The following is a 24,672-nucleotide window of genomic DNA, read 5'->3' on the forward strand; positions in this document are numbered from 1 at the left end:
CAGGTAAAGAGACTTCCAGAGACATTGTTATCAACATCCCCATCGGGGGACGAACCAGGGGCTTCAGGGGGCTCCAGAGCTAATGGTGCGAGGCCCAGGAGGAGGGGGTGGGGACAGCAAGCTGACAGTGGGGCTTTGTTCGAAATCCCTGTCTCGGGGCTCCTGGTGGCATCTGAAATTTCAGCCCTCTCATTGTTCTTTCCCTCCGTGGCACATTTTCCAGCCCAGAAACACGGCCAGAGGGAGAACATAATGAGCTCCCCTCTTGGGGACAGCTGGGCCCCCTTTTATTTCCAGCACAAGCTCTCCTCTGAGGACAAGCGCTTGCTTCCCTGCAGAGCCTCACGAAGGAGGGCATCAGGGCACACGCAGGAAACCGAGACATCCAACTTCCCACCTGCTTCTCGGGCTTATGAAACATCCCCCCACCTTTCCAGGGCTGCGGGGCCCATCTCTTCTTTGTCCCGCTATCCCTGGGGTTGTCATGTTACTACGAGCTCCATACAAAGGCTCTTTTGCGGGGTTCCATGTTGAGGAAGGAGGGAGAGGGAAGCTGATCCCGAAACCCTATCCGGGGCCACGGGGGGAATCATTCCAACGAGCGTCCTGGGCAAGGTCCTGTAGTAATAATACAGGGAACTCCACTCACAAGGAGCTAGGAGAAAACCGCCTTCATCCACTGACCAAACCAGGGCTCAAGTTTCTCATGCTGGAGGACCACACAGGGAAGATTCTATTGCCCTGAGACACTGCGTGCCCTGCAGGACCTTGAACCCTCCAACAGGTCCTAGTCCTGGGACTTCAGCCACACTGCTCCTGTCCCCTCCTGGATACTTAAGTTTTCATACCTTCTTTATGTTTAACTGTGTCCTTTACTCGTGTAAGTATGCAACTGGCTGTTTACGTGCGTAGAAAATGACTCTGCCCGCCTTCCCTGTCCCTGATATAAGATGTGCAGTGTAATCCCCGCCTTCTTGTGGGACTTCGGGGCTCCAAGGAACTGCAGCCAGGCTTGACCACACGCCCTCCTTCTCCAGACACCCAAGAGCCAACTTGTGCTGTCTGTCCAGACGACACATCCCAGCGGCCTCTTTGCTCTCGGAGTGACTTTAAACAAATCACCTCACTTCCCTATCCCCTGTCTCTTCATAGTACGACTGTGGTCCCACATAAAGGCCTTTGTGGCAGGTTCTACGCAGAGCAGAAACACACATTCCTGTCCTTTGGAGTTGTAAAAAAAAAATAGGGGAAGCTATTCATATGTTCTCTTTGAAGTCAGTGTCCCCAGAAATGCAGCAAGTTCCCTGGTGAGCCCTCCTATCGGGACACCGAGAAAATGGGTGCCTGTGTCCCGGACAGAATGGCATGGCCTCTCCTGGTGGTCATGAGAGGTAGCTGTAGATTGTAGGCTGAGAACTGATCTGGGGACTGTGTGCCCTCAGAGTCTAGCCTGAGCCCCCCATACGTACCAACTCTTTACTAAGAGCCCAGTGGTCCATGGGGTTTCAGGGAAAAGTCACCTGAGCTCTGTTTCCGTGTGGCAGCCACTACCTTCATGTCCTTGGGCAAGACACCCCTACCGTGCCTCTTACCCATTCACACCTAAGCCCCCCCTCTCTTCTCTCAGATGTTGATGTCCAACCATCCTTCAGCTTTTTAGTGCAGGCAGCAACAACGGCCAGCAGGGGGCAGTCTCGTCACGTTCCGCCTCTTAGAACCGGCTCTGTGGGCCTCTCTAAGAACAGCAACCATTTACTAAGAACCTGCTGTAGGCCCCGTACTTGCCAGCCTCACTCACGCACAATCCTCAATAAAGTTACGGTGTTCCCTGTTTTATACGAAAGGAACTGTGGTCCATAGAATCCAAAAGGCTTGACTCACGAACATTTTAAAAGGAGTTGAGTCTGGGAGAGCCAGAGCACAGAGCCCTATGTTCATTCCCCATTTTTTTGCTCCCAGAATCAAGACTCAGAGGTCAGTTTAACTTCGCTGAGCTTCCATGGGATGGAGCAAAAGAGACGATACGTTTGTGTTAGTGATGCGCGCTTGGGTTAAGAGTCGTGGGTCCCCCGCTTCGACTCACAACGAGCACGTGTTGGTAATTGACAAAGACAAAAGCCTGCTTCTAGACAGGGGGGGTACAAAGGCCAGACAGGGATGTTGGATCCCAGAACCTGACTGCACCTTGGTGGGGTGACAGAGGAACCCAGAGATGGGGACAGAGTTCTAAACCCTGTCTCAGCTCTATTACCCACCAACTGCATGCTTCTCCCCACCCCAGACCTTGCTTTCTCCACCCAGGAACTGACAAGTGTTCCCCACTGCTGCCGGAGGGTAGAGCACAGATCAAAGCTTCTGTTTGGTGACAGCCCCTTCTGAGCCTGTCCCCCTTGCTCGGCATTCTCCCCCATGCCTGTCCCATCTCTCTGTGCCAAGGTGGGGGATGAGATTGTTCGGATCAACGGCTATTCCATCTCTTCCTGTACCCATGAGGAAGTCATCAACCTGATCCGCACCAAGAAGACCGTGTCCATCAAAGTCAGACGTGAGTGAGACCAGATAGGACTGGTGCTTCGCGATTGGGGGTGCATGGGAGGTGGTCCCAACCTCAAGGGCGTAGGAGCTTGCCTAACCTGCTGTATCTTTCCCACAGACATCGGCCTGATCCCTGTGAAGAGGTAAGCAGGCCGAGTCCTGGCATCTGCCCCGCCCCCAGGCCGCGAACTAGCATTACTCCTGGGCTGAGAACACGAAGCGACCCAGGTGGCAGCTCCCTCGCACGTTTTTATTGGCTCCACCTTCTCTGTTGCTTTGTCCTCAGCTCTCCAGAGGAGACCCTCAAATGGCAGTACGTGGATCAGTTCGTGTCGGAATCTGGGGTAAGAGACTATCCGCCACGGCGGCTGGGCAGCTGACCTTGAAGGAGGAATGTCGCTGGGGAGTATAACCTTAGGGTTTCCCATAAGTCTCTAGTGTACCTGGCACACCCCTACGGCACGGTAGGCCTTCAGACCCACGCCCCAAGGATATGATGTCTCTGGTCTCTGTGAATATTGGGGTACTTAATCTGGGGGTCTCGAGCCCAACGGGCCACTTGAATGCATGTAGACCCAGTAAACTCATCTGTCCCTCTTCCAGGGTGTGCGAGGTGGCCTGAGCCCACCTGGCCATGGAACCACCAAGGAGAAGAAGGTGTTTATCAGTCTAGTAGGCTCTCGGGGCCTGGGCTGCAGGTAGGTAGCAGGCATGCCTGGGCTCGCTCACGGGTCTCTAGGTGGGTGGCATGCCCAGGGTTCAGTGGCAGCTGGGAGACCCCAGCACCTCTCCTTGCCACTGCTCCTGAGGACTCTTGTCCTCTGGCTACGGGTCTTGTGCACTGGTGATGATGCGGAAATTGAGAGCCAGAGTCTACTTGCTGGGATGGGCCCTTCCATCACTCAGAAATACATTGATTCTCTAGCTAGGCATCTGCCATAATTCTCTTCTCATCGGTGGTTCTGGGAAACCTTCCCACAAGAGGAGGTAGCTAAGCCTGCAGCGCCAGCACCATCAGAAAGCGCTCCGAGGCTAGCCTTGGGTCTCTAGATCCTGCCTCATAAAATAAAACACGAAGCAACCACACAGAGAAGCTTTGGGCTGTGTGTACTGGTCTTGTTGAGATGCAGCTGCTGGGTATCTGTTCCAGCAAAAAGCATGTGCGATGTGTTGGGTAAGGGGCTGAGGAGATGACATCACTAGGAGTTTCTGCCCTAGTGTCACAGTGGAAATTGGGCTGGAAGGAAAGGTAGAGACAGAGAGCCTCCGGCCTCGAGTTTATGGGTGCCCTATATCCTGAGGTCTGGCCATCTAGACAGAGGGCTACAGGCTGGTCATTGAGAAAGAACGGAGAGCCCTTCAAGGGACAAGCTGCAAGGACAGAACCTCACTCACGTCTCTGCCTCCCACAGCATCTCCAGTGGCCCCATCCAGAAACCTGGCATCTTTGTCAGCCACGTGAAGCCTGGCTCTCTGTCTGCAGAGGTGGGGTTAGAGGTAAGAGTCAGGCTGGGAGAGGGATGGGGGGGCTCACACACTGACAGATGCTGTATCTTCTCGCATAGCCTTCTCCTGGCCGGCACCGGCTGATGACTTCCTAATGGTCTCTAATGGGAGACCATGGTAAAGAATTGGTGTTAGAGCCCTCGGTAGCCAGTGGCCGGACGTTCCTAGTGATGATAGTCAGAGCTGATACTCTGCATCCTAAGCCCGGCCACGGCTCTGAGGATGAGGCACTAATGCTACCCCATGCCGGGGAAAGCAAGACCAGGCCTTGCCTCTTCCAAGGCTGTGTGCCTACAACTCAGGGCCGGAAGTTAATCTACATGGTGCTCCCCTCGGAGCTGCAACTCTTAGTCACTCCTGGAGACAAATTCCTCACCTACAGGGAAGGATCCTAGAGCCTTCCTTCTAGAGCTGTTGTGTAAATTAGCGTTTAGGCTGGATGTGTGCCAGGCACATAACACTGGTGAATAAATGCCAGCCGTGACTGTTACTATACACCGAGGGTCCAAGGTAGCACGTGCCCTAGGGGAAGTCCGAAGCCTTCTGTGTCCATTAACTAAACCTCATAAAGGGAATATTATAACTTAGCAAAAGATATTAACTTCTAATAGTATGATATTTGATAGCCGATAAGACCATTATGGGATGGAGAGGTGCCAGGATGAGCTTGGGGCCTTTCCAGAGCCCTATCAGAGCTTGCCACCCGGTCTGTTCCCTGGAAGAAGAATGTGGCTGCGTGACTACTGGCCTATATGTTGAGCATGTCAGGATACCTTCCTATAGATGAATATAGGAATTACACACACACATACACACACACACACCACATGCATGCATACTTACACACACAAACATACAGACATACAAACACACACACAGACACACAAACACTCACACAGACACACACACCACATGCATGCATACTTGCACACACAAACATACAGACATACAAACACACAGACACACACACACACTCACACAGACACACATACTGCATACATGCACACACACACACCACATGCATGCACACACACACACACAGACACACACACACACACACACTGACCCTTTTCTCCTTCTCCCCCAGACAGGAGACCAGATTATGGAAGTCAACGGCATCGACTTCACCAACCTGGACCACAAGGAGGTGAGCTGGATGTCCTTCCTGCTTATCTCCTCTCCACACATTCCTCCCAGCCAGTGCCACGATGGCTGAGACCCTTATGCTTTTGGCCTGCACTGCTCCAATCTGAATGGCAGGCCCCAAATGACCATCCCCCTGCCTCCACAGGCTGTGAATATCCTGAAGAGCAGCCGCAGCCTGACCATCTCCATCGTTGCTGGAGCTGTGAGTCCAGAATGGGGTGATGTCCCCCGTGACCCCTGACCAACTCCACAGCAGAGGGTGTCCACATTCCCCAGGGCCTGAGCTTCCTTCCCCACGCTGACAGGGCCGGGAGCTGTTCATGACGGACCGGGAACGGCTGGAGGAGGCCCGGCAGCACGAACTGCAACGGCAAGAGCTCCTCATGCAGAAGCGGCTGGCCATGGAGTCCAACAAGATGCTCCAAGAGCAGCAGGAGGCGGAACGCCAGTGAGTGGCCTGCTGGGGACCTGCATCCCAGACCAGACACGACTGGCTTCTGCCTGCTTGTCCTGGGCCATTTGCACTCCTTCTGGTGTGATCTTGGTGGCAGAATAGCTATCCATCCTGTTCCTTAGAGACCTGACTTTCAGACACCAGTACTATACCAGAGGGGCCCCTGTCAGCCATAGTGACCGTGCCCCGCCTATTGTGTCTCATTGTGTTGAGGACTTTATGTTGCTAGTTTAGCTCCCATGGTAGCCCTGGGGAGGGGGGTAGACAACATCAACCCATTAAATAGACAGGAAGACTGAGTCTCGGTAAGTTGAAGCTGCCTATGTCCAGAATCATGGGTGTCCAGGAAACAGTGTGGGTCAGGAGCCTGGCAGTCTCCCCAGGGACACACCTAACTGTGTCAATAAGCCCCACCCCTGCGTTTTTGAAATTGCAGACGGAGAAAATCAACCGACTAAGCAACTCATAAATCAAAACCACTGTCAACCTACCAACTCTGACATATTCTGGGTGCTTACTAAGTGTCTGGAAAAGGGGAGGGAAGGCCACGCCACCTCCTGCATCCCAGAGTTAGCCTGGTGAGCCTGCCAGCTTCACCTATGCACAGGAGCTGGTCCTCATGCGCCCCACCTCCTGTGGCACAGAACCCCTGCCCAGCAGCCCCAGATGAAATCACACGGGGCCCAGACTTTGCAGAACCACATCCACAATTTTGGAAGCTCGGCAGCAGAAAACGGTTAAGGTGTCTGTCAGACCAGGAGTCGGGCGATGGCGGGTTAGCTCACAGGGCAGAGACTCACACGGCGAACCTCTGTCTGCGTTTCAGGAGGCGAAAGGAAATCGCCCAGAAGGCCGCTGAGGAGAATGAGAGATACCGGAAGGAGATGGAGCAGTGAGTGTGCGGGGGGGGGGGGGGGGGGGGGGTCTGCCCCAGTGTCCACGGCTGGGTGTGCTGAGCGCGTGTGATCAGAAACACAGACACATCTGTCACTCTACAACATACAGAATCACACAAAATCCCACAAACTGCACTGTCTTCATCCGCTCAAATCCACTCAATAGTTCCAATCTCCCTCTTTTCTGTCATCACCATGGTTACCATTATCACAGCCACACGAGTATCACGTGCCTCACAGCGATGTGTGACCGGAAGCCCCAGGGACAGGTGGGAATTGCCTGGCTGTCGGGTCCTCCATGTGTGTCAGTCCTTTGACATGCACTGGATGGTCGGATGACCAGGGAATGGAGCTGTCACCATCACAATGTCACCTGTCCTTCTCTTTAAGGGGTCCAGGTTGGAGTGTTCCTCTCTTTACTAATCTAGTATGCTGGGTGAATTTCGGGGTTCACCCCATTCACCTACACTCATGTTTCCCAGCCTCCGTGGGCTTGCTCAGGGGGCCAGGCACAGCCTGAGGCGTTTGTCCTGTACGAGGTGGAGCATCACTGAGTCCAGGACTCAGCCTGCTCCTAGCGCTGGGAGTGTGGCAAGCCACCTGTAGACCCTGCTGACTCAGCCTGAAATCCTCTTTTCTCGTAGCCCCTCTTTCATTCCAACCAAGCCTTGGTGCAACCAGAGCGCACTGCTGATCCTGTGTGCACACACTCAGCTTAGACACCCCGCTGCAGCAGTGGCCTAGCTTGGGCGTAAGCCATGAAACCTCCCTTCCCAAGGGATCCTCTGGCAGCAGGTGAACCCCTGAAGGTTGTGCCATCACAGGTGTGTGTGGGGGGTCTCATTTCAGGATCTCGGAGGAGGAAGAGAAGTTTAAGAAACAGTGGGAAGAAGACTGGGGTTCAAAGGAACAGCTCATCCTGCCCAAAACCATCACAGCAGAGGTGCACCCGGTGCCCCTTCGGAAGCCCAAGTGTATGTAAGACCTGTCGGGGATGGGATGGGGCCCTTCCGGGGCCTGAGGCTAAGGGCGCAAGATAGAAATACAGTCTTCCTCCCCTCATCAGGACCCTCCCCCAGGTGAATATCCAAGGGCTGTCTGGGTGTGTGTCCCTCAGGAGAGGCAGTGTGGATGGGTGAGCGTCAGCTAGAGCCTCGTGGTAGGAGGGTCTGCTCTCCCTCCTTGTCTGCGGCGGGGTGTCGGGGGTGATGGCGGTCTGTCTGGTTCCTGTACCAGCCGCCTCACCGGAGGGAATGGCATAGCTGCTGCAGACCTTTGGGGTGCTGCAGAGAGAAGCAGAGAGCTTGGTGGGTGTGGAATTGGTCTATAAGATGGCTACTCTACCTGAGCTTGTTGGGTGGCATGGTGTCTCCTGGACTGGTTCTGAACTCGGGCTGGGTCAAAACCAGCATTGAGAGAGTGGATCCCTGCTGGTCCAACTAGGGAGGAGCTGGTCCAAGGCCCCCTCCCACCTATATTTCTGCATGTGGGTATGTGGGTAGCTGGTCTCCCACTAGCATTCTGAGAATGAAACATGAGACCTAATGTACCCCCTGGAGTCTGAGGGTTGTGCTATGCTGGGCCTAAACTCCCCCTTCCTCCATCAGAAGCTCCCACCCACCTGCCCTCAGCCCCACCCACCAGGAGGTAGTGGAGGAGAGGGGCTCCAAACAGAGTGGCCTATGGCCACCCCAAGTCCCTTGTTCCTGGCTGGGTCTTCACCCCCACACCCTATCTCTTTCTATTTACCATTGGCACGAGCAGGTAAACAAGAAGGTTCTCTAACCTTCTTGTGCTCGGGCCTAGACTGTGGGAACTTCCAGACGGGAGTGTCCCTGGACCCAGAACCAAGGTTCCACATTGCAGTGGGGTCTAACCTACACACCCGACTGGAGATTCCCACCCAAGCCTTATAGGAAAACCCCTTTGCCAACAACAGAACAGCTGTGTAAGACTTCAAGATTCTTTTCTTCTACTCTCTACCTGTGCATTCCTTCCTGACAACAGGGCGCAGGTCTCATCTCAGGGACTACAAAGCACCCTCTCATCAGCCGCCCCACCCACAACGCTAGTCCGTATTTGCTGAGGATGTAGCCTGAGATGAATTCCCACTGAATAATCCGTATTTTAGACAAGAGCTGGTTTCTCTCATGAGTGAAATGGGAGCTTCCGAGGGAGAGAAATCGATTTTAATTGCTTCTCACAAAGGTAACCTGAGTTAGCGTAGTACTCTGAGGGAAACTGGGTCTAAGCTTCACGGACTCGGGGATTGTGGAACATAAAAGCCTTTTCACAGGCCTGAGTATTTATTTAATGCTTTTTAATTTTCCCGAATAAGAGTTTTATTTATTTTTTCCCTTTACTCGGGCTATGCTATTCCGAGGCAGAACCCAAGCTCAGATTGATGATTGAGTCCTGCCCCCACCTGGGACGGCTGCGGCTGTATCTGTTCCTTCTCTTGTTGCTGTGACCAAAACACGTTAAAGAAGGAGTAGTTTGCTTTGGCTCACAGTATGAGGTCCCTGGTCACATCATGGCCATAGGAAAGAAACACACACACACACACACACACACACACACACACACACACACCATGGGTTGGAGCTCCCCACATGAGGATGGGACTTCCCACCTCAGCTAACCCAATCCAGAACAGGCACACCCAGGATTTTGCCTCCCAGGTGCTTCTAGATCTTGTCAAGTTGACAGAATTCATATATGACAATATTCAGGGCTGGTCCACAAATGCTACCAGGTCTCTCTGCACAAGTTCCAGCCAGTTTCTCACCTGCCCCCCTCACGAAAGGCCACAGAGGCAAGAGAACACCGCGGAGACAGCAGAAACCCCTCCTGACAGCGCCTCCTTGACCTCCCTCCAGCTCTAGACCCAGGTAGCCAGCAAGTTAGATTTGACTCGGGCTTCCGTGCCTGTGAGGAGTGGGCTCTGCCTTTTTGAGCATCCAGATGCTAGGACAAGAAGCAGCCTAAGCATATTGATGGCATTGGCAGTTCTCCCAAACCTGGTCCCTCATGGGGCAAAGGCAGCCACCCATCCATGGCTGGTCAGCCACACCCAACACTGCACAGTCCTCAGAGCTAGGACAAGCCATCACAGAGATGCCTAAAAGACTCCTCCTTAGCTTAACAGCAGGATGTGAAGGAGGAGAGGGTTGTTTATTTTTTTTTCATGAAGGACTCCTCCCGTTAGCTAGAAGAAGAGGGGTTTAAATGAGATATCATTAGCTCTTTCTCTCTCAAGGATAGCCTCGGTTAGTGCTCACCCAACAGACCCGTGACTTGAAAGCTAATGGGAGGTTGTTTTTAATCCGAGTCAAGCAATTCTGGATCGCAAGCAGGCTTCTGCACTCCCCCCTGTAAACAATCGGAGGGGGTAGCCGGCTTTTCCGCACGAACGGTGTTGAGACTCCTGTTATCCTAATGGCAGGTGCCCTGTGTATGTCACCTCCTCGGGAGTCCCAGCCTTCACCCGCTGCCCACATAACTCAGACAGCCCCCTAGAGGATGCATAGCCCTAGAGGAGGGAAAAGAAAGATCCATTGTCCCATGAAAAGTCCTCCTGAAGTAGATAATGCTCAGGGCTTGTCAGCCTTCCCCCCCTCCCGTCCCCACACCTCCAACTTTCAACCTTATGCCCAGAAAAAAAAACTCTCGTGCTGATGTTAGATCCGGGGACCCTATTTTTAGCCCATTTACGGACAGACGAGTTAAAGCTCCTGGGGTCCAAAGCACTGTGTGCGCACTTCAGAGCAAGGAGATGTAGCTGGAGGTTCTTGAGTCCTGCCACTGCCCCTGACCCTACCGCTTCCTGAGACAACTAGTCATGGGTTCCCAGACGCCTAGACAGCTCCTTCTCTGGAGTCTCTTGGTTCATCTGCTTGCCCCTCTTTTCCCCTGGGTAGATGATCAGGGAGTGCAACCTGCAGACGGTTTGGATGGAAGCGCGAAGGAGCAGAGACAGCAGGTTGGCGCCCTCGCTTTGCTCCCTGGCTTGGCTGCCCTGCTTGCTCCGCCCAGCTCCTTCCAACACAGTAGAGCCTCCAGCTCTTAGAGCTGGACCATCATAGGAGCCTCTGGGGTCTGTGAGGATGCTCTAGGCTTCTGCTTGGCCCATGAACTGAGTACCAACATTTAGGCTTGACTGAAATTTTCCTGGCTCAAATATTTAAATACTGCCCACCCAAGCCTCCCACCCTACTGCTCCGGCCTCTCCCATAATACTGACTCCCTAGCGCCTTCCCACACCAGCCACTGAGCTTCTGTGCTCTCTCTGACTCTGAGCTCAACAGCCAGCCCATCACAGAGAGCCAAGCATGGGCTGTCACCTCTAAACCTTGAGGGCTCGGGTCTGGTGTATCGCCTCAGTGGGTGATTATTGCCTGGGCAAGGAGACTGTGCCTTGTTTATCTGACCTGAGCAGGGGGATTTGCTTTCTGGAAGCTTATCTCCTGCTTGCTGTTACCACAGCTGCCCTTCTAGAAGCTTCCAGAAGCTTCCAAAATGACTGCCTTTCTGTGGAATTAAGAGAGGGGCTGTAGTCTGTGCCAAGAGATACTTTGGTTCTTTCTGGCAGCAGCTCCAGGCGAGGGCTCAAGCCGCCTTTTGTGTGAAGCCATTTCTTAGATGTGGAAAGCCGGCATCGGCTTAGGGAGTGCTCTCCTTTCTTCCCACGGCCCTTTACTTGGCATCGTCCGCTTCTGTGATTGGGAAAATCTGTCTTTCCACAAAGACAGTCTTGCTGGTTTTCTGGCACAAAGTTCAGAAGCCAGTGTTCTGGGGAGATACTTTGATGGTGACCTTGACCCTGGGATCAGGGTAGTACACAGGTGATCTCTCATCAGGTGAGGGAAATGTGTGCCAAAGAACATGATTTTGCTGTCGGGTTTCACAAAAGCCAACTCCCAAGTCTCGGCCTGCGGATCCTGCGTCTCATCGCTTGTTTTCTGTCCCTTGTAGCCTTTGGGTGGTTTTACCGTTACGATGGCAAATTCCCAACCATCCGGAAGGTAGGACAGGCCTGAGTAAGGTACCGTGTGCTGCCGAGTTTGATGTGAGCTGGGATCTTTTTCTGTCCGTTTCTCTTCCCCTCCACTTGCAAAGTTGACCCTCCGTCTCCCGTCTTCTGATGTCTGGCAGGGGCGCCATGATAGAGGGTCAGGAGAGGAGAGCAAGAGTTCCTAGCGTGAGGCTTGCCTAGGTCCTGCCTGGGTGGCTTATGATGGTCTTGGTCGGAAACATGCCAAGCAGGACCAGAAGCCTAGGAGAGGTGGGGGTAAAACGCCAGGATTGGTGACATAAAGCAGCTCGTGACAGCCCTGCCAGATGTAGCTCGTGTGGAATTTGGCACCCCGGTCTGGGAATGCAGTCATATTCATTCCAGCTATGGCCTAGACCTACCTCCGCCCAGGGCTATGTATCATCCCATCCTCCGAGACCTTTAATTTTCTCTCTAAATCATATTATATTATCTCCAGGCCCCATAAAATGCTCATCTTGTGTCTTACTGGATTTCGTCAGTATTTGATTATGAGAATGCCATGGTTAATATCTGCACTGCGTATTAGACATTCAAGATGGCTCAGCATTTAGAAATCAGGCTGCCGGCATGAATCTGAGTGCACTCAATTTATGACGTCACTCGACCTAGCTCAGCTCTCTCTAGCAAGAGCGCTTGGAAGCGAGGCTGTAGCAGCAGCATGAACGTGGGGTACCGCCCAGCACCCCCCTTACACAGCAGCAGCAGTGGCGTACCTGACACGCATGTGCATTTTCACCTGGGATCACAGCATCACACAGCAGTGAGCAGGCTTAGGCTACAGCTCCTGCAGGACCCTTCCCACCCTGTTATGACCTCAGAGTGTGTGTGGTCAGTCTCCTAGGACTGTGGCTTCTATGTCACAGGCTGAGTCCATGGCTTGAAGTCATATCCAGCCTGTTGACACTGTGGCGTAGCATTCGCTTCTACAAAGATCCCATACAACTGAGTCACAAAAGCCTTTCGAAAATAATATCTTGTTTTAAGTAGGTTTATGGTATCCTTGCTGCAGGCTGGCGGCTGGACTCTGGGGGAGTCTCGTGGAGTTAGACTGCTAATTCTTCCCATGATAGTCTCTGTTGGAACTCGGCTAAAGAAAACAGCATATTCCATACATCCATGCGTGGAGGTGTGTGTGTGTGTATGTGTGTGTTGCATGTGTATACATACACACACACACATACACACATACACACACATACACACACATACACACACACATACACACACATACACACACATACACACACACATACACACACATACACACACATACACACACACACATACACACACACATACACACACATACACACACACATACACACACACATACACACACATACACACACAGATACACACACACATACACACACACACACACACACACACACAAAGAACTGCTTCGGTAAGTGAAGCTTATCCTGATGCACAGGAGCTCCTAGCCTGGTGGGAAGGCAGATTCACGCACAGCTAAGTTATCTGTACAAGGGCTACAGTTGCTCACGGGCAGTGCTCTGCGGCAGTTTGTCCATCTCTGTCAACAGATACCCTCACTGAGGGTGAGACGGGAGCTGTCACTGTCCTTCCCAGGAGCCTACTCTGGCTGTGAAATCTTGACATTACTGTAGGTTTGGTTTTGTTTTCTAATCAATAGCACGGACATTCCTATCATGGTGGCCCCTGAGGGTGCATGACCTTATTCTAGCTGGCTGTCACTATGTAGACCCTTTCTGGTTCCTGCTGAGGACTGGCTTCTGAACCTACAGCTTGGTGTGGGGATTCACCTCTGAGCTGAGCTAGGGGCCTGGTGAGCAGGGCAGGCCGTGAACTAGCAGAACTGAAGGGAGAAGAATCTCCTCGGGATGCTGAGGACCACTCTAGGCATGGGTCTCCGAGGCGAGCATTTCCAGATCATATTAGCCATTATTGGAGATAAGGTTGCCTTTCGTTGGGCAAGATGAGCGCATCAAAGGTCTGTAGACGTTCACTACCCTAGGTTGACTCGAGAGGTTTGCACCCGTTGTTGGGATGTTCAGTTCCTCACTCCAGGGCTTGGACTCTGGTTCAGAACAGCAAGGCAGGAAACCCTGTTAGGTGGGGGCACAATTGTTCTGGAAATCACCCTGAGTGCTGACTTTCTCTGCATCCTCTTCTGAGCGCTGGCTCTGTGCTTTCGCCCTACTGTGTGAGGGGAGTGATCTCCCTCCTGCTGTGTTTCTTTGCTCTCTGATTAACTGAGCTCAGAGCCCAGTGGAACCTGGAGAATGCAGGTCTGAGCATGTGTCACTTCCTAGATGTCTAACTTTGTAGAAGGGACTTCACCTCTCTAAGCTTGTGACTTCCAGCTGACTCTGTGTCTCCCAGTCCCAGAGTCTTCAGATAATCCCCAGTGTAGAGGAAACCCTGGCTCTGGACTCTGTGAGTGGTAAACTTTAGAGCATCCAGTGTCCCTGGCTTAAGGCCCCACATCTAGACCATGACAGATGACTTCTGTACATCAGGTTGACCAGCTTGCTCAGATTTTTTTTTTTTTTTTTTTTTTTTTTAGAATTTCCCAGGATGCATCTCTGGCATCTGAACAGTAGCCATCTTTCTCCTTTGCTGCTGGGGAAGGCGGGCACGTAGGTTGTAGGAAGTAAATGTAATGCCTCTTATTAGGAAATACTTAGTGATCCCTGAAGCCCTTTCATAGAAGCTTCATGGGTACTGACTGGAAATGTGGAGCAGCTGTTTCTCCTACTTTAGAGATGTGTGGAGTTACTAGATAGGTTACAGAACTTAGCCAAAAGGTCACATAGCTGGTCAGTGAACCAGTAAGCCAGTTCTGGCCGATGAGGGAATATGTCTCTGCTCTACAATGGGTACCAGTGGCATGCCTGACCTCAGCCTGAGGTCTGACGCCCTGGGTGGCAGGACAGAGCAGCTGGGGGTGGGGCTCACCGTGGCAGGCTGACCTGTCCTGTCTGAGGACTGGATGCCCTGTTTGCTGTCCTGTGCTGGTGCCAATGTCTAAAATCACCCCTTACCACACGCATGATGCTCCGTCTGCCCAGAAAGCAAAAGAGAAGAAGAAAGCCAAGTACGACAGCCTGCAGGACCTGAGGAAGAACAAGAAGGAGCTCGAGTTTGAGCAGAAGCTCTACAAAGAGAAGGAAGAGATGCTGGAGAAGGAGAAGCAGCTGAAGATCAACCGGCTAGCCCAGGAGGTGTGTGCACCGTCCTGGGACACAGCTCACCCTCCCAACAAACTTCCAAGGGCCAGTTTGGGACCACTGTCCACAGTTGGAGTCTAAAGACAGACCTTTCCTCCCTCCCAGTCCAGAGTGAGGCTGATCTACCTACCCAGGGTCATCTGAGGTCAACTGTAGCTTAAATGCATGTTTGAGACTAACACTAGTCTCCTGGTTTGGGGGCTGGGTCTGAGGCTAGCCTCCCCAGCCTGACTAGGTCACAGGCCAGTCACTGATACACGAATATGCCCCCTTTACCCCACCAAGGTATAACTCTATGACAAAGTCTTTCCATCTTAGATTTGGCAATGGAGCTGGTCTTCTGGCTCAAGGTCTATCTGAGGTTAACCCCTCTGCCTTTCTCAGGAGTTTGTTTAGCCTTCCATTCACCTGCCTTATTCCGGGTGCCCTCCTTAGCAGGTCTCAGCAAGCTGGCTTGACTCTTGGTGTACGGGTCTAATCTTTTAGTGTAGATGTCAAGCCTGAAGCTACCTTCAGCAAATCAGGTTTAGAGTCTGAGGTTGCCCCCATCGATGCAGTGTGTCCGAGGATGGACCTCTGTAACCTGGGAATGTTTCTAAGACTAACTTTGTTGATCATACCCTCCCAGTACCAGCAGTCGCTGTGTCTGGGGTGAGGTCGTCGGCCTGAACTTCCTAGCTGCAGGCAGTATCCTTTCTGCTTCTCTTTGACGTTCCCCATGACTCACAGTGCCAGGCTGATTAGATTATAAAACCAGAGAAGTCCTGGGAAATGTGAAGCCTATTAGGTCTGGCATTGCGAATAGATTAACTTCAAAATGAAGAATAAGGTTGGACTTGCACTTCTAAGGGCAGGACAGCCTTCTGGGGAAATAAGAGTAAAGTTAAACCCATAGAGGGGCCAAAGAGGCTACTAGGGAAAGACTCCAAGCACCTCAGGGTTATGCGAATCCTGGGACCCGGCATTGTCAGGCAATGTGTGAAACCCTAAAGATTTTCTTGTCATCCCAGCACCCTAGCCTCTACCTCCTAATTTCTGTTCCAAGGTCCAGGTGGAAGTAGTCTGGTTCTTTTTCTAGGCGTTGTCATGCCAACCAGTGTTTGGAAGGGAGGGGGCTGGAGCAGTGCCCCTGTGCATTGCTGCCCATGTGATTCAGTGTCCCCTTTGACCTCTCCTTTTGACACGGGTCCTGGGTCCCAGGTGTCTGAGACTGAGCGGGAAGACCTTGAGGAATCGGAAAAGACTCAGTATTGGGTGGAGAGGCTCTGTCAGACCCGCCTCGAGCAGATTTCCTCTGCCGAGAACGAGATCGCTGAGGTAACAGAAATTCTTCTTCACATGGACCCTCCTGACAAGTCACCTTCAGAAAGATACACTCTGGGGACAGTGGGAGGCGTGGTGGCCATTGGTGATTATCAACAGCCACACGGATGGACATTTCACTGTCTAGAGCCCAGCCCCGACAGCTGTTGTCACCTCCCATCCTAAGGAAGGGAAATGAGTTTGTATGCATTTATCATCTGGGTGACCATAAGTCCCTTCTGTCCTGAGACAGTCTCCACCGGGTCTGTTGTCCCTGCTGTAGTTACCAAGGGTCCCCCTCACATCTCAAACGTGTCCCGCTTCAGAGGGGCAAATCGTCTGACCGTACCCAGATGGCGTAGCTCCGACCGCTCTTGTGTGTGGACTACTCCCTCTCCAGCCCCGCTTGGCTATGCTGGGCAGCTGGGTGGCAGCACCCATGGTTCTGGTTTGAGTGATGGGGATCCAGCAGCAAGAGAAAAAAGAGCGATCGCTGTGTCGTGGAGTTAATAATGACAGAACTTCTTCACCCCCCCCCAGATGACCACAGGGCCCCCTCCTCCCCCACCTTCTGTGTCTCCTCTGGCCCCACCCTTGAGACGATTCGCTGGTGGGATTCACCTCCACACCACTGACTTGGATGACATCCCCCTGGATATGTTCTACTACCCCCCCAAGACTCCCTCAGCACTGCCTGTGATGCCTCACCCTCCACCCACCAACCCACCTTCCAAGGTCCCCGCCCCCCCTGTACTTCCCTCGCCAGGCCACATAAGCACCTCGTCTTCACCATGGGTGCAACGCACTCCACCCCCAATTCCCATCCCTCCCCCTCCGTCCATTCCCACCCAAGACCTCACTCCAACCCGCCCACTGCCCTCGGCCCTGGAAGAGGCCCTGGGCAACCACCCCTTCCGCACTGGGGACCCAGGTCATCCGGCAGATGACCGGGAGGCAAACACACACGGTGTGAAGCCCACCAGCTCCCCCACCACCGAGCGGAGCTTCCCGCCCGCCCCAAAGGTACCGTCTTATTCTGCATGCATGTTGTGCTAGCAAACAAAGTGGGGGTGTGGGTGGGTGCTGTTTCCCAAGCCCCCCCCTCTGCTGCTCCGGTGAGCAGAGATGGGAGGAAACAGCATCTGGCCCCGTTTCCCAGGGGTGATGTGCTGTCCTGCATGGGTGTGCTTGCTACTGTTTTTGAAGTCCCGTGTTTACGTGATGGGTTGCTGTGGCCGTGAAATAATCAATGCCAGCAGCCTCTGGTGACGCTAACTTCGGAGCCAGGGAATGCTGGTGACCTGCAGTGTAGTGCTCTGCTTCCGGGGAATAGCCAGCTGTGTCTACACAGGGACCGAGAAATTCTCATATTTGTAGGACATGAGCCCCAGGTTCAACCAGAGAAGGGGCGCATGGGGGGAGCTGGGGTGTGCCTAGCTCTGCAAATAGAGGGTAGTCTTAGGACATCACAGTGCCTTTTCCCACAGCACTAGTTGGCAGCACATCTGGCCGTGACTCAAGAAAGAAACCCCGAAGATGAGAGAGTTCTTAGAAGTTCTCAAATTTACTATTAAAAGACGAGGAATGTTTTTCTTGGATGTTGACAGATTGAGTGCCGGTATTTTCAGAAAGAGATATTTCTCATCCATTGATCTTTATCCAAAGACTGCTTTGGAAGAGTCAGTTCCCTGGGTGCCTTGTGAGACTTTGAGCCCAGTAGCCAGTGACCAGCCAGGCCAAGACTCAGCTGAGGAGGCTCCCGTCTACTGGGAATGAGGGTCTGCAGGGTGAGGGTTTGCAGGGAGAGGGTCTGCAGGGTGAGGGTCTGCAGGGAGAGGGACTGCAGGGTAAGGGTCTGTGGGGTGTTAGCAGCACCTCCCCAGTGGCTTTCACCTGCCTCCCACTCCTGTTCCCAAAAGGAGAGTGGATTTAATAGGTCAGATCATTCAGGGGAGTCAAGGAGATGCCAGGTGCCTGCTGCTGATTGGCTGACAGAGGACCTGCTGCTGATTGGCTGACAGAGGACCTGCTGCTGATTGGCTGACAGAGGACTCCTATGGACCTCTGGTGAGGAACTCGATTCCTACAGCTCAGATAGGGAGAGAGAGATGTTCCCTTATTCTGGGAACACCTCCCCAGAACCCAGCCAGACATCAGGTTTGAGAGGCGGTGTTAGCCTGACATAGAAGTTCCCATCCTTCCCTGTAGAGACCCCAGAAGGTGGGCAGTAGCTCTCTGTTAACAAATCTGATTCAGAGATCAGACACCAGGCTCAAACCTTGCGCATCTTGGTAGAAGGGGAGGAGCTGAGGAAGGTTCCGTGAGGCCAGCACACCTTCCAGGGATTTACTTTTTGAAGGGAGAGCATCTATAGACATGTGGGTCTTCTCTAAGCTAACTCGGCCTAAGTGCTCCATCTGAGGATGACTCTGTCTTGCTGGGGTTTAGAGCTGAGCCTTGAGGGGTACGGTGCATAGGGGCAGAGGAAAGGCATCAGAGCAGCAAGAAACCTAATGACGGCAGGGGAGACAGTAACAAGTCAGACCTTGGAGTCTGGAACATATTCTGCTAAGTGACTTCGGGTACCTGTAACTCTGTCTATGTGAGCCTGGACGTCCCGGTCTCACGGCATGGGAACACAATGGCACCTCTCTACGGTGAGAACCAGATGAGTTAATACATGAAGCAGAAGGTGGGCAACATGATGGATCAAAGCTGTGATCTCAGCACTCCAAAGGTGGAGGCAGGAGGATCACTGGATTTGAGCACAACCTGAGCTACGCACGAATTTCAGAACAGCCTGGGCTACAGAGTAAGACACCCAAACCAAACAAAGGCCTGACCCCAACAAATAACCATAAAAATAAATAGGGTCTCATGTTGCCCAGGCTAGCCCTGACTTCATTATGTAGCCAAAGATGGTCTTAAGCCCATGCCTGCTTCCACCTCCCAAGTGCTGGATTTCCAGGCATGTGCCGCCTGCCTGTGCTGTGGGCACTGGGAACTGAGCCAATGTGTGCCAGCTCTGCCCTGGACAAATGCATCCTGAGGTAAGACTTCAAAGACTTGCAGGTGCGTGTGCAGCTCACACTAGACAGGAATTGACTGCCACTAAGAGTCCCTAGTCCAAGCCAATTAGGACAAAGTCAATTAGGACAAAACCATGAGCGGGGGTGGGGAATCACCTCAGCAAACAGAGTCAAGACTCAAGACAAGCTCCACGCACTCTAACTCTTGGAGGCCATACCATGCACCCCTGATCAGGGGTAAAAAAACTTTTAACGTGCTCACATAAGGAGCCTAAAAGGACTGGACCATCATAAAGAGCCCAAACAAACAAAAACCAGAACTGTCCTTGACTCAAAGCTGCCTCGTCTGCCTTCATCTCATCCATCCTGCCTAGTCCCCTGCCTGTGTGCCCCTTGTAAGTTCTCAGTGTCTATAGCAGGAAGTGTAGGTAGCGTGTCTGTATAGTCACCCCAGCCATTAGCCGGCCTCAGGTAATCAGAACAGGTTCTGTGTGCCTGCCGTCTGCCCAGACATCGCATGCCACACCCACCATACTGTTATTCGCTTATTCAGTCAGTCACATGTCTTTGTTGTTTATTCAGGCAATACCTACCATAAGCTAGACACTGCAAGGAACCGGGGCCTAACGTCAGACAGTCAGCCATAGTCCTTACCCACTTCTCTGGGGTAAGTGTGATCCAGCCCAATTCATCGGACTTAAACTAACCCCTGTAGACATTTTGCCCAAGCCCACCGTCTCCTCGAGGCCCTGGAGTGTCTGGTCATGGTCCATCAGGAACCCAACTTGGTCTACAGGCTAGCTAGTGAAGTCCTAGGTCCTGGGGAGGAGAAACTCGAGGTAGGCAGTAATTTCTACGCTAAGGTCTAGACTGGCTAAGCAGGGGAGCAATGGCTTCAAGGCAGTTGAAGCTGATGTCTTAGAGGCTGGTGTTGGGCAGCATGAGGAATCTGGGACAGAGACAGTGGCGGGATGGAGAATCTCATAAAGGACTTTGGGAGTCGTGGTGGCAGTGTTGACAATCTCTAGGAGCCAGTTAAAGGATTTGGAGACAGGACTGTACCCTGATGAGAGAGATGTTTCACCGGGTGAGCAACTGCTAGAGCGCCGCCAAATAGTCTGGTCTCTGATGTGTCCTCGCCCCAGGGATTCTAGACACGGTGCCCAGACACTGGGAACCAGAGATGCTTTTTGTCACACTACGGAGCCTAGAATACGTCCAGGGTAAAGAGCCCTTTAAGGAAGGGGATGTTGGGTGTCCACTGTGAGAGAACCTTGAAAGTGTGGCCTCTGACTCAAGTGGCTGATCCCCTGGAGCCACCCAGCCACAGTGAGGCAGGGAAGTTCTCTGTGTGATGAGCCTACCCCGGCCTCTTCTGTCTGGGCAGATGCATCGGGCTGTGCATGGAGTGACTTGCATGCTTGTAGAAGTACCATGGCTATCCCTGGCCACATCGCTGATGTCACATGAGTGTCTCCTGAACTAACCCCTGTAGACATTTTGCCCAAGCCCACGGTCTCCTCGAGGCCCTGGTGTGTCCACCATCTCCAAGCCTGTCATGGTCCACCAGGAACACAACTTCATCTACAGACCAGCCGTGAAGTCTGAGGTCCTGGTAAGCCCCCTGGGTCTCCTCCCTCAGGGGTGTTTCTAGAACAGCAAACCAGGGTCATGCCACCTGGGTTCTGACACCTCTGGAAGGGAAGTGAGGTGTGACACGGATCCTGATTCATCTTGTCACCTTCTTATTGGTCAAGGGATGATTCCACCTGATTTGCAGTGGGTATGGGCCAGTAAGATTCTGGTTCTTTTGTTGACCACACACAGCCTGAAGCTCCGTCTAAAGATGACAGTGTTGGGTCTGGGGAGGTGGCTGAGCCGGTGAAGTGTTCAGTGTGTGAGTGTGAGCACTTGAGTTCAACCCCCAAATCCATAGAGGGTTTTTTGTTTGTTTGGTTAGTTGTTGTTGTTTTAAGTTGAGCGTGATGATGTAATCCCTGTTCAGAGGAGACAAGCAGGTCCTTGGGGCTCACTGGCTAGCCAGCCCAGCCTGCTGTGTGAATTCCAGGTCACTGAGAGGTCCTGCCTCAAAAGACAGAGTAGGTGGTACCTAAAGAATGACACCCGTGGTCGCCTTTGGCCTTTATGTACATGGGCACTCCCCATTTTGCTTCTCAACCAGGTACTGGGGGAGTGTAACGGTCCACTCACTCAGTCCACGGCTGAGGAAGCTGGGGCTTACAGGCACCCCTCGGGGCTCCGATCTCTGGCCTCACACAGTGGAAGCACAGCCGCAGGCAGCCGAGGCAGAACTTTGATTCCCTTCAGGGAAACCCTACCCAAATGTCAGGGCGGGGCACTCCGGTGCTTATTTTGAGCTTTAGCTGTCCCGTCGGCTCCCCCAAAGGGCAGAGGTCATGCCCTGGGCCAGCCTGCTGAGTCCTCTTGTGTTCTCTGGTGTGTCGTCTGTGCAGTTACACAGCAGTTTCTGGTTGGGGGGCCCGGAGTGGTCCCCTAGCACAGTCTATCAGGGAGGGACAGTCGACTCAGGCTGGCAGCCCCAGAGCCTGGCACCAGGGGGCAGACGATACCTATTTTTAACATCCGGTGGGGAACTGTCTTTTTATCCCTGGCAGCCGCAGGAGATGCTGAAGAGGATGGTGGTGTATCAGACAGCGTTCAGACAAGTAAAATGAGACCATTGGTAGTGGTGTGTCTGGTGGCCCTGTGTGTCTGATTTTTCCCACCTGTCTCACTCTGTGCCTGGCTCCCCCTTCTTTGCTCTAGTTCCTGGCCATTTCAAGGTAGCCCAAGTACCACCTGCTGGGAAGCCTCAGGCCAGCACTGTGTGCTGCTCACCCCCAGCAACAGGGAACTCATGGCTTTTCAGAACTTAAACACCGACTGAGAAAGCCACCAGCAGGATTTCCCACCTCCACCTTCTGGTGGTCCAAAGAGGAAGTAGGCCAGAGGGAACTCCATAGGCTAAGATTAGCCCTGACTCCATCCTTAGAGACACAGGGTGTGGGGGACTGGATACTGCCTTGCTTCTTAGACTATACTTGCTCCAAGCAGACCACAGCCTTTTTTAGCCCCAAGAGATGGTGGCAGCTTGGATTCTCCACCTTTCTGGGGTTCACTAAAATTTGGGAGTCTCTGCTGGCAAAACAGTTAGGTTAAGGAGATACCCATCTAGCTACCCTACCTCCTGGGGCTTCCTTCCAGAGCTAACTATTGGACTGACAATTTCACCACCAATGAAAGAGACCCCCCTAAAAAAAAAAAAACCACTAAGGCAACCTGACCAGCAGGCTCCCCAACTCCCTCCCCCACAAGCCAATTTGACAGGCAGAGGACAGGAGTAGCGGGGGTGAGAGGCACAAGCAATGTCTATAAAAGAGGCCGCTGACAGCCCAGGACCCAAGATAGACAGAAGACCTTAGAAGGCGTGCCAGGCCAAGCCCATCTGTAAATTTATCGAAGGTCTTAAGTTTACAGCAACTCGGGATGGGGCCCTGTTGTCTCCCCCCACCCCGTGCCACAAAAGTGAGGCAGACACAGAAGCCACGGAGCAACCTGACTTCTGTCAGACCCCGGATTTCAATCCAGGACACTATCCTGATCCACTCAATCACGATCTGCTATCTGCCCATTAGCGTTACATCACCCGCCTCTCAGAGCACAGTCCTTGCCCATCAGGCCCTGAAGGACCCATAGCCGGAGACACAAACAACTCTCAAAAGGAAAAAGACAACCGCCCAAGAGTATAGGGCTCCAAGCTTCCAGTTAAACCCTTGGCCTCCTCTACTCTTAGGCGTTAACGTCACCTCTCTGGCTTTAGTTTCTCCATCTGCTGAACAGAGGGTGTGGCTGTCTAAGGCAAACCAGCTGTAATGTTTCAGAAGTCTCCGATTTTTACACAAGACCTACCACCCAGACATTCCTGAGAACAGTATTCAGGGTCCCACAAAGGGAAAGCATGACCCAGTATTCCAGAAGGAACACCTCGGGACAGATAGACCTCTCTTAGTGACAAGGGCACAGGTCCCAGATTCTGCCTTCTAACCTCTCTGGTGCTTAGATGTGCTGGGTACCTTGTTTTGTTTATTGGCATGCTGTCCCTTGGTCTGTGTGTTGATTGACGTGCTATGTCCCTTGTTATGCATGTTGATTGGCATGCACAGACTGACCTAGATGTGGTCCATGACCATGGCCAGACAGATCCAAGGCCTCATGGGGGCTCAGCCTGAAAGATGAAGGAAGGAAGGGTACAAGCATCCAGGGGCCCATCTGCTGAAGTTGGGCCCTCATCTCGTGCCCAGGATCTCTGGCCTGCTCACAGTGCTGACTGCAGACCTCAGGAGAGACCTGGTGCAGCCTAGGGAACTGGGTGGCCATCTTTTCCAGTGGGGACTGGCTGTGGTTTGGGGGACCTTAACTCAGGAATAGCACCCTGGCTTCTGAATCCAATGGCTGCCCTTGTTTGGCTTTACCGTGTATGTGACTCCTGGGCCACTTGCCCTGGATTTATCTGCTTTTTCTCACCATGTTGTTTCCAAGTCCTGGCCCATTTCACCCCCAACAACCCCACCGAACCAGGGCCCCAGAGCCATGTGTCCTTCCCCTCTCCCTTGGGAGGGAGGCCTCGTAACTCTTAGATCAGCAAAGAGGAGCCAGACCCCTCCCCCTAATCTGACCCCACTTCCCTTCTACGGACCACCAATGCCTTCCTTAGTCACTCTGTGGCCAAGAAGCCCTCTAGACAGGCCTGCCCCCCTCCATGAGGTCAGCACACTGAGTGGAGAGCCATGGCTTGGTCACAGCCTCCAGTGGGGACGTAGAAAGTCAGCCCGGGCCAGCAGAATAAGAGTGAGGCAAAGGCCTACTGCCTAGGCATCCAGACCCCAGTGGTATCCCTGGAGCCACCGGTGGCCACCCACAGAACAGAGCAGGGACAGGGCCATGCTCCTGCAAGTACTTCCTGCAGCTTCTTGATTGCGTCACCCCCTTATTCCACCTGCTATGGCTACCAACCCCTTCCCTCCACCGCAGTCCTGACCGCACTACTCCCTACCCCCTGCTCACCTCTGACCCCTGGCATCTGGCTTGCTCGCGCTCCCCCCACCTGTCTGAGCTTCGTTTGCAGCAGCGTGCCTCCGCGGCTGCTTCTCATCATCCTGAAACCCTTGCTTTGCTTTCAGGATTTCCGAAAATATGAAGAAGGCTTTGACCCCTACTCCATGGTAAAAGGGAATTCTCCAGCCCTGGGGGGGGGGTGGGGGAAGCAGTTCCAAACCTGAGGAAAAATTAGAGCTTTATGGACCCTGGGGCACACAAAGGGCTCCCAAAGAATGCCCCCAGATGCTCTTTCCTGCAAAGGCTCCATTAGATAGCCTTTCCGTGAGAGTCATGACACATATTCTATGTGTTCTCTCTCTCTCTCTTGCATGTGCTCGTGAGAGCGCTCTATGTGTGTGTGCACACACACGGGCGCATGCACGTACATACGTGCACAGGCACACATGCATGTGTGTAC

General features: G+C 53.0%; 1 protein-coding gene across 2 annotated transcripts in view; it reads left to right on the top strand.

Moving 5' to 3' along the window:
- Positions 1–24,672, top strand: part of USH1C (USH1 protein network component harmonin) — a 44,427-nt gene that overhangs the window by 13,806 nt on the left and 5,949 nt on the right. For both annotated transcript variants that reach the window (XM_080908345.1, XM_080908344.1), the window contains exons 5-21: positions 2,437–2,545; positions 2,654–2,678; positions 2,822–2,879; positions 3,139–3,233; positions 3,948–4,032; positions 5,129–5,188; positions 5,333–5,389; positions 5,493–5,635; positions 6,468–6,533; positions 7,387–7,511; positions 10,458–10,519; positions 14,647–14,799; positions 16,006–16,122; positions 16,648–17,130; positions 20,632–20,751; positions 21,773–21,823; positions 24,338–24,379. In XM_080908345.1, coding sequence (XP_080764471.1) covers positions 2,437–2,545; positions 2,654–2,678; positions 2,822–2,879; positions 3,139–3,233; positions 3,948–4,032; positions 5,129–5,188; positions 5,333–5,389; positions 5,493–5,635; positions 6,468–6,533; positions 7,387–7,511; positions 10,458–10,519; positions 14,647–14,799; positions 16,006–16,122; positions 16,648–17,130; positions 20,632–20,751; positions 21,773–21,823; positions 24,338–24,379 — 1,851 coding nt within the window. The remainder of the gene's footprint in view (positions 1–2,436; positions 2,546–2,653; positions 2,679–2,821; positions 2,880–3,138; positions 3,234–3,947; positions 4,033–5,128; positions 5,189–5,332; positions 5,390–5,492; positions 5,636–6,467; positions 6,534–7,386; positions 7,512–10,457; positions 10,520–14,646; positions 14,800–16,005; positions 16,123–16,647; positions 17,131–20,631; positions 20,752–21,772; positions 21,824–24,337; positions 24,380–24,672) is intronic.

This window comes from Micromys minutus (genome assembly GCF_963924665.1).
Source record: "Micromys minutus genome assembly, chromosome: 32".
Taxonomy (NCBI): Eukaryota; Metazoa; Chordata; class Mammalia; order Rodentia; family Muridae; genus Micromys; species Micromys minutus.